We start from the raw sequence: 10,064 nt of genomic DNA, 5'->3' as shown, positions 1-10,064 counted from the left end.
ATTGGTGAAGACTATTTATGGGACATAGGATTTTTAGTGAGAAGAAATTGACAATATGGCAAACTAAAGATTACAGTGGCATTTATCCTGGAAATATATTGATTTGATAGATGAAATTTTACTTGTGCTTTAAATTAGTTTACAATCTGAATTGATTTCAGGGGTTGTGGGAAGTGGTTCCATAGTTTAGCTACACTTTCGGCTAAGGAAAACTCATCTGCAGTATTAAATGATTTTGTTATACTGATTAGTGATTCTTCTCTGAAGTGTAAACATTCTAATGGTGAGTGGTATTGTATTAAGTTGTTAAAGGGTTGGACAATTTTCTGCCTGCATATTGTAGCTATCTGAGAAAGAGCTATGTGATGTGGTAGTTCTAACCAGTTTAACCATCTTTGTGCTAGGCAGTGGTGTGTTCTTTTGTTACAGCTTACTGCAAATTTAGTTGTTTTATTATAATATTACTCAGGCTTGGGCAGCTGTGAGACTTGAAGGTTAGTGAAGATTGTGAGACAACACAGGGCAGATGGCAGTTAGAAAGGAAAGGCTATACAACTTATGGCTATGTCAGTGAGGTATATTTTTACTTTGTATATGTACTCAATTTGTGATGATATTTTTTAACACTATCTGATACATGGTTGAATGATGACACTCAGTAATTCTGTATTGTTTACTCATTCTATCACGTTGATTGTAATGAATGGTGTTGTTTTAGTAGATATGTGTTTTGGGGTATAAAGCAGTAATATTTTTTTAGGGCTTAGAAGTAATTGTGAATTATTTAGCCACATTTCAATGGATAGAAAGGGTTGTTGTGTAAGGACGGAGTTTAGAGAGAGTTTTGGTAGGGCAGATTACTGTTGAGTCATTAGTCATGAGTCATATTGAACTAGGGTAGCATTTTTTGAAGCAATGTAAAAATCATTGATGAATACATTGAAAAGTATGGGACCTGCTATAGATACCTGTGAGACAGTAATAGTTACTGGCAAGAAGTTGGAGAAAACATTTTTTCCATTTCACTTCTTGTGCTCTGTATGAGAGCTATCTATGGAACTACTACAATTAAAAGATGACGAGCCCTAAGGACGGGAGTTTATGTGAGTATTTTTGGTGGGAAACAGTATCAAAAGCTTTTGACAAATCTAGAACAGTAGTGGAGGCTAGGTTTCTGGAATTTCTATTGTGCTAACAGTATTAACAAAATGAAGCAAAGTAATAGTTGTGCTGTAATAAGGATGGAAGCATGTCGGTGTGAAAACAGAAGCTGGTTATCTATTAAATAGCTGAACAGCTGCATATGAATACATTCTTCTAACATTTTTGATAGGGGAAATAAACTGACAAAATTACCTATAGTTTGAAAGATCTGTATTAATTCCACCTTCATGCAGTAGAATAATGAACTATTGTTTCTATAGTGAGGAAATTTTATGTGCAGATATGGATTGATTTACCAGAATTTAGACTGGATATGCAATAGACTTAGCTGATGTTTTAAGATATTCACCAGATTGATTGATAGGAGCAGCATTTTTTGATGGTATTTGTGTTAAGTTGTTGGAAGGAAAAATGTTGAAGGAGGTTATTTGACTAAGTATAGATATCAAAAGTTTGATTAGTCGTTAACTGGTTAATTGACTGTTCTGTCTGTATAAAATAGATATTGAACTGGTTGACTATGGTATCAATTTGCCTTTGTGTGTTTGGTGTTGGTTGTGTAGTGTGTTTTGATTTAACAGTATATTGACTGATTGGCTGAGCAATAGGTTTTCTTATCTTTGGTAGCAGTTGTTTGCAGTTGCTTTATTTAGTTGTCTATATACTAGTAAAGTAGGAACTGTTTAATTTTTTTTCAGGCCTTTCGGCCTTTTTCTTTTTGTTTCATGAGTTTAGTTGTGAAATATAGCCATGGAGAAGGGTTGACTTTGACTCTTTTTATTCTGAGGGGTATAGTGTGCTTAGAACACTTAGGAAGATTTTAATCAACTCAGAGACACGGTCAACTATAGGAAAAGTCTTAAATGATTCCTAGTTAAGGAGATTTAGAGTATTGATAAAAGAGCAGTACAAATTTTTTGGATTTCACCTCACACATTTCAGAGACAGAAATTGATTTCTTGGACGTAAAGGTATGTAAGGATGCTTCTTCAGCACTAGCCATTAAAGTGTATCGAAAGGAATGCAAGAAAAAAGGATAGTATGCATCCACGGCATGTTTTTACAAACATAGTGAAGGGACCGTTAATGAGGACTTCTAGGTTGTGTATAGATGACCTCGTCTTTCATCAGGAGACTAAATGGCTATATTCCAACTTTCAAGATAGAGGTTATAAGGATGGTGATTTGAAGGTCATGAGGATGAATCTTGAAGGCTTGAGAACAGATCGTGGATGACCGTGGTTTGGTATAGGAAGATCACATAAAAATGCAGTAACATCTATTAAAAATACATATACTCATCTTAGGGTTAATTTAAAGTATAATAATCAGATAGGACGCATTTGCCATATAATAAGGGTAGCCGATCATCTGAAGGGAGTGGTTAGTCAGGAGCCTTCTTTTTCCTTTAAAAATAATGCCAACTTGAAAAGATTACTTTGCAAAGATATCCAACTCTCCACGATGTTGCCCCTTTCTTCATGGAAAATTGGGACATATAATTGTGGCAATTGCAAAACATGTCAGTATATTAATAGGAACAATAGTTTTATACATCCTGCAACTAGAAAAATATTTAAACCACATTTATATGAAAACTGTCGTACCTAGAATTTGGTTTATATTGCCACTTGCAAACACTGTCAATGTTTTTATGTGGGGGAAAATGAATCGCATGTTAAAAGAAAGAGTTCTACAGCATATTAGTAATATAAGGTGCCATGATAAGCGTAATGCATTATTTAAACGCTTGACTGATTTTCCTACACATAGTTTTGTTTTCATGGTTTTACAAATACAATTCAGAGGTTTAAGAGGTGGAGACCTGGCTGATCCTACTGAAATGGATGAAATTAAGTGGATCGCTGAGTTAAGGGCAGACACTTATCCAGATTTGAACCATGTCATCTCATTAAAACCTGTTTTAAAGGGGCGTAGACCTTGTTTCAGATTATGATTGTCTACAGCTGATTTTCTTTGATTTATGATTGGTCACATTTTGTTTTTAATTCTGTGAGAACTTATGATGTGATAGATCTGATGAAGGGTAGTAGCCCAAAAGCACTAATCTCTTTTTATGGTGACTATTAAAGATTTTATCAATTTTCTAGCCTTGGTGGTCCAACTTGGTTCTTTTGCATTTTTGAAACGTTTTTTACAAGTTCTGACATTTGGTGTTTACTGGCTCTCTCTTTGCTTCTATAAATCATAATATGATGTCCTTTAATTTGATGATATATATTAACTGCTTTTGTCTTTTATTGTCACTGTTGTAGCTTTTCTCCCCAGACTTCTGCTGAAAATGGGTTTCTGACCCAGTCAGACTTTCCTGGTCATCAAATGTCATGAAATAAATAAATTTATTTTTGCTGTCTCTAGCAACTTGAATAATAGTCAGGTTGCTGATAAGAAAAAACACGCTGATTAGTAAATCAAATGCCATCATCTCTGAGGTGGGAAATTTACCTTTTTCCTAGCTGTGTAATCTTGAAGTTAGTATACATAAATTAGGTGATGTTGAGGATGTGAGGAGAGGTTTGCAAAAGTGTTTTCATTTAACTTTTAACATCTTGAAGCTTCCAAGTGAATGTGCATAACTGATCAAGAGTTAAAATATTCTCCCCCCAAAGTTGTGTGAAACAACCTTAAGGGTTAATCTAGTAAACTATAACTGATAAGATTCCTCTTTTTGATCACCAATTCGATCTGGGAGCCAGTGCTATGATTTTATTGCTCAGTAGTTGAAATACATGTCAACTGAAGAATAGCATAATAAATGTGATGTTGTGTCACATTTTATAATGGGCTTATGTGATAACATTAAAATGAATGTGCCATAAGAAAAATGACAATTGTCCGTTCAAGGACCAGTTGAAAGAAAAGAACTTGGCTCTTGAAGCTAAAGTAAGGTAATCCTGTTATAGGGTGTTAACTTTTCATTTGATCAAAGTGGGAGATTTTTTGCTGAATAATAACATTTTGCAGGGCAAAGCATACCCTCAACCAATGCAGAAGATGTATTTTCTCTTTATTATTAAATAAAATCATAACCAAAGGATATAAAGGTCACACATTCAAACCATTTAGTAAAAAAAAAAAACAAGAAATACCTAGCAAAGTTAGTCTTCACTGTGTAATACCTTAAATCTCTTGTAGTGTAGTCCGTGGAATGTATGCAAATGATATATTAAGGACATACCAGTGGTTTAGCTCCCTGCCTTCTGAATACTTGTGACTTTTTTTATTTTTACTTTTATAAATCTTCACTACTGCATTTGGTCTAATGACAGGTAGTTGTAACACGTACATGTCCTTAAAGGTGCATTTGCATATATACCATGGGCTTACACTGCAGGAGGTTTAAGATATCACACAGCGACTACTCTAGCTTTGCTGTGTGCTTCTTGTAGTTTATATTTAAAAAAGGGTAGAAAAAGAAAACTCACTGCTGCTGTACTCAGTTAATAGTCTGTTGTTTTGTCTGTTCTTTTTTATGCAATACTAACTTATTTCAGATACAATTGTGTAGTTATTTTGGAATACATAAAAGTGAACATTAAAATATTTTTTTCTTCAAATATCAAGATATATGCATTTTTTATACAGCGGACCATACCTTTCAATTGTCCTTGCTTTTGAGTCAAATTTTAGATCTGTCCCTCTTAATCCCTCTTAAAACTGGTGACAGTTGGAGAAAAGGTGGTGGGTTGTCATTAATAAATAATGATAGTAATTAGTGCTATTGATTTCTTTTAGTTCATGATAATATATAATAATTCACATTCTCTTATTCTTTCAATGCCTCAAGTTAATAGTGCAAATATTTTAAAAAAATGTCCCTAATTATTTCTGGAGTTGTCCCTCATTCTGTTGACATTTGTTTCTGATTGGTTGAGAGCTATGCAATTCACAGCTCCCATAATCAGAGCTGTCTTAAAAAAGTGGTAACCCTATATCCTGTTATTAGGCATTACTGAAAAACACTTTCCCTTCTAACAAAGTTGATCGGATCTGCTCTCATCCCAGCACCCAGTCCTTAATTTATGGAGTCGTGGACAAATGAAAATATAATTGGGAATAAAGGACCCAAAATGTAACACACACACACACACACTAAATAAAATGCTGTAGGCCAGTGAGAATTAGTAAATAAATCAAACATATGCTGTTTGGAGAACTGGAACCATTATCCAGAATCAGAATAAAACAATACCATATTTTCTGTACCTTTTGCACAGAACGTGCAACCAGTACTATACTCATAGCTCTCAATGAACCATAGGTTCATATACAGGGGTCCAGGGAAGTAAATAGTGTGGGAAGAAATAGCCAGGGAATTGTTATGGCTAGGCTTGTATAGGCCCTAGGGCTGATAACCTTGTACCAACCTATGAAGTGCAATTCACCACATTTTCTCCAAGCGTCACCAGTTTTAGAAGGGATTAAGGCGGGCAAAGCTAAAAATCTGAGGCAAAAACCCTGGATAATTGAGAGGTATGAATGCACGTTTTACAAATCATTAGAACTCAGGTTTTCTTCAGGTGAGGAGGATATAATGCATTGTCAAGTGGCCGCCAGCCTGTTCAGTTACGTCATTGATACCGTTTTCCGGAACTCCCTAAGCTCCATGGCAACACAACGCTGATCGAAGATGGCTGCAAAAGTAAAACCACCGTGAAAATAAGTCAGGGAAATCCAGGGGTGCAGTGTAACGAGAAGAAAAGTCAAGAGAATTATGTAAGGCTTATGAAGTAAGACCATTCTGTGCATACTACAGAATAATATTGTAGTACAGTAACTGGTATATGTCTCTGCTGGTAACATATCACTTGGAATAGTAACGTGCAGAATGACAGATTGCTGTATTTGATGTGTTACAAAGTTTTCACTCGAATATGTATCTATACAGTGCTTAGCTTCTTAACCTTAATAAGCGTTCCATGGATACCGTTCGTGACCATGCAAAGCTGTAAAGTCGAGCATGCGTTCCATTGTTTGCCCGTCAAATTGATCTGTCTGGTGTAAGAAAGCAGCAGTAATGCGCGTCATTTTCTGCTGGAAACATTCTTTACAGCGTTCACCGGCATAGTAAGAAGAAAACTCACGCCATAATTAATTATTTTAATATATACCCCGTTTTGTTAGTATACCCTGTTTTAAGAAATCCGCGTCTGAGTGACATTTTAAATGCATGTTATTTTGTTATTGTACTTTGTGTGTGTGGGGGTGTATCCCCCACTACCCCTTTCATATTTCTAATAAAAGTGGCCTAATGTGGAGTTGCGGTTTAAGGATCATTGTCCTTTCACTTTCCGCAGTGTCAAATAACAACACATACAAGCACACACGCACGCTATGCTGGATTTCTTAAAGCAGTAGCATGCTTGTAGTCACAATCCCATTTAACTTCTTTTCCACACATTACTTTTTTATATTATACAAAGTCTCCTAAGAAGGCAATCAACAGGTGCACGAAGAGTGTGCGGTGCACTCATGTAGTAGCGAAAGCACACTCCATTATGGAAAAAACAGTTTCACAAGATTTGTGCCATAGCTCTCAACCTTCCGTCTCTAAAATGAGGAACACTAGCCCTCATAATGTGGAACAAATGGGCAAAATGTGGAACACATACTAATGGCTTACTAACAACTTCAACTAGGAAGGTCATAGGATGGTTAAAATATGCTGGTGTTACTTGTTAAAGAAGATCTTTTAATGAATTAATATGATTAATTTCTATTTACAATGGATTTCACTTAAAAAATTCCTAACCCTGAATGTGTGACAAACTCTTTCAATGTGGAACTTCGAGGACCGTGTACTTTTTATGACCCCCAATGAGGTACGTTCCTCATAATGAGGTACACTTGAGAGGTATGATGTGCCAATGGGCAAATAGCAATATTCTGAATCAATTCGATTTTCGGTACTCCCCAAAAATGTTCTTAAAACTCCAGATGTTTCAATTACTGACACAACAGGCAACATACTACCTCTAGTAACACAGCAAAAATGTTTCGGGAATAACACTGAATCATACTCTGCCACTAACAAAGCATACTGACACTATTATTAGCAAAACCCTTCACCAACTAAAGCTGTGCTGTAGTCTTTCTCCCCTCCTACTCCTACAGCTCACAACACTGTAGATAGTAACATAGGCAATTGTTTTATATTAGGACACACCTGGAGGCACCATTCTTCTTTGCGCAGGTGTGGGCAGTGCTGACTTGATTGACATTCTGATGGAACTGTCAGTTAAGTGTTTGGTACTTTTTTATTCTTCTAATTCTTTACCTTATGAAACTTTTAAATGTTTGAAACTGTTAAAGTATAACAAATAAAACTCTAATGGCCATTACAGACTTTATATGGTAAAAGGCAGCCACACACTTACAGTAAGGGGGCTGTCACCCTCCTGCACACATTGCTTTAAGTGCATTGCATTCCTTTTGAGGAGTGCAGGGGAGGGGTGTCAAAGCCCCAATGGATATTACATTGTTTTTTCTTTTTTAAATCTCATCTTCTTAAAAAACTTGATTCACATGAACATTTATTACTTGAAAAATAAGAGGGCTTACAATATAAGGTCTACCACCTTATAGTAGGGTCTGTGCTTGCTACTGCCCTTCCTTAGTGTGCCCTAATATAAACAACCACCAAAACATACTTATCCTAATAATTGAATATAGCACCCCCATAATCTTCATCTCAACCGATATTGCCAACATCTTGGCAGACAGGTTCATTGCAAACTTCACCCCCCTCTCACCCCCAAAAGGGCCCATAACCATACCAGAAGAATGTAGAGGCCCTGAAATCACAGGCACTCAGGTAAAAATAGCCCTCTCCAAAGCCAAAAACACAGCATCAATGGGACCGGACGGTGTCCCAGGCTGCGTCCTACATGAGCTCAAAGACTAATTAACCCCTCACCTAAACACACTGTTCAAACTCAGCCTCTCCACAGGCTACGTACCCATAGAGTGGTGCACAGCAACAGTTATTCCGCTCCACAAAGGTGGAGCCACAGCAGACCCCGGGAACTAATCACCCTATAAACCTGACTAGCTTGGCCTGCAAGGCTATGGAGCACATCATCATGGAACCCATTAACAGAGACATTGGGAACCTTCAAACACTGGGCCCTACCCAGTTCAGCTTTAAGGGCAGATCATGCCTGTTAAACCTGGTGGACTTCTTTGAGACAGTTACCAAGGCTATAGACGAGGGAAAGGTGGCACACACAACCTACCTAGACCTCACAAAAGCCTTTTACACCATTCCCCATTCTGGTATTATAGACAAGCTCACCAGCCTGAACATAAACCCCTATGTCACAAGATGGGTTGCTAATTGGCTCACCGACAGAACCCACATGGTGAGAGTTGTGGGTGCTAGGTCTGACTCTAAAGCGGTTACAAGTGGCATTCTCAAGGGCGCAGTCCTAGTATCCGTCCTGTTCCGCATATACTTCTCAGAGGTACAGACAAGCACAGGAGGACTATGGCTGACCAAGTTTGCAGACGACTGCAAACTAGGGGCTATAATTGACTCACCAGCTGATACAGACATCCTCCAAAAGAGTCTCACTGAGACGGATACCTGGTGTCAAAATCATGGCCTCAAGCTACATGCCAAAAAGTGCATAGTTATTCCCTTTGGAAATAACAAAGTACCCACAAAATACCACATAGGTGGTAGTCCCCTAAATACGAAAAACATAATAAGGGATCTGGGGACCCAAGTAGATAGTAATCTCTCCTTTGATAATCACATTGCCAAAGTGGTAAGAAAATCCTATGTGGCCCACCTAATCACAAAAGGGTTTGCATCCAGATCAAAAGAAGTCATTGTGCCCCTCTACTCATCACTCATCAGACCCATCATAGAGTACAATGCCCCATTTGGGATGTACCTTACAAGACACCTGCAACAGCTGGAAAGACCACAGAAGTACCTCACCAAGAGGATCACCAGCCTCAAACAGATGCCCTATGCAACTCGACTGAAGAAACTCCAGCTGTACTCTGTTGCATACTGCCTGCTCTGAGGTGATCTCTCCCTGCCATATAAGGCCATGTCCAACCCAGAATTCTAAACCTCACCACAACAGTAAATAGGACGTGCTGGAAGGATAGATTCCTGTCCCAGAGACTTCCCATGCTTTAGAACAAGATTCCAATCTACATTAGGCAGAGTTCCTCGCTAGCACTTTTCAAGAAAAACCTTGACGAGTGGATGGGAAACAGAAAGTTTACCCCGGGAATCACTTCATTGGCTCTGCTGGACAGAGACACAGGGAACTAATCTAAGGGGGCGGCGAAAGCCAACACATTCTGGCTAGGCTTATAAATGCCTTTGGGCAGATAGCCTAGTACCTACCTATGAAGCTATAAGGTGGTTCACACAGCCTATCTTGACCTCGCCAAGGCTTTCAACACCATCCCCCATTCTGGAGTTATAGCTAAACTCACTAAACTAGGTATAAATCCCTATGTCACAAGATGGGTTGCCAACTGGCTCACTGACAAAACCCACACTAAAAGTTGCAGACTCCAAATCTACCTTCAAACCAGTGACAAGTGGAGTACCACAGGGTTCAGTCCTGGGACCTCTCCTGTTTGGTATCTACTTCTCTGAAGTACAGGCTAACACAGAAGGCCTCTGGCTAATGAAATTCACAGATGACTGCAAACTAGGAGCCATAGTTGAGTCCTCAGATGATGTGGACATCCTACAGAAGGACCTCACTGTGACAGATGCCTGATGTCAGAAGCATGGCCTCAAGTTCAATGTCAAAAAATGCACTGTCATCCCCTTTGGTAAAAACTCTCTACCCATGAACTACCGCACAAACAGCAGTCTACTTAATGCTGAATGTGTGATGAGACCTTGG

The 10,064-nt window shown here is 38.1% G+C and overlaps 1 protein-coding gene across 3 annotated transcripts in view; it reads left to right on the top strand.

The window, feature by feature from the left end:
- Positions 1 to 5,712: 5,712 nt before the first annotated feature.
- Positions 5,713 to 10,064, top strand: part of CABCOCO1 (ciliary associated calcium binding coiled-coil 1) — an 806,689-nt gene continuing 802,337 nt past the window's right edge. For 2 of the 3 annotated variants that reach the window (XM_044056394.1, XM_044056391.1), the window contains exon 1: positions 5,713 to 5,901. In XM_044056394.1, the coding sequence (XP_043912329.1) occupies positions 5,900 to 5,901 (2 nt within the window). In that variant the 5' untranslated portion in view covers positions 5,713 to 5,899. Of the gene's footprint in view, positions 5,916 to 10,064 lie in introns of all 3 variants that reach the window. The other variant, XM_044056392.1, reaches the window with a different exon arrangement.

This window comes from Protopterus annectens, chromosome 14.part0 (genome assembly GCF_019279795.1).
Source record: "Protopterus annectens isolate FY-2018-M chromosome 14.part0, PAN1.0, whole genome shotgun sequence".
Classification (NCBI taxonomy): domain Eukaryota; kingdom Metazoa; phylum Chordata; order Ceratodontiformes; family Protopteridae; genus Protopterus; species Protopterus annectens.
This window is presented reverse-complemented; position numbering and strand designations above follow the sequence as displayed.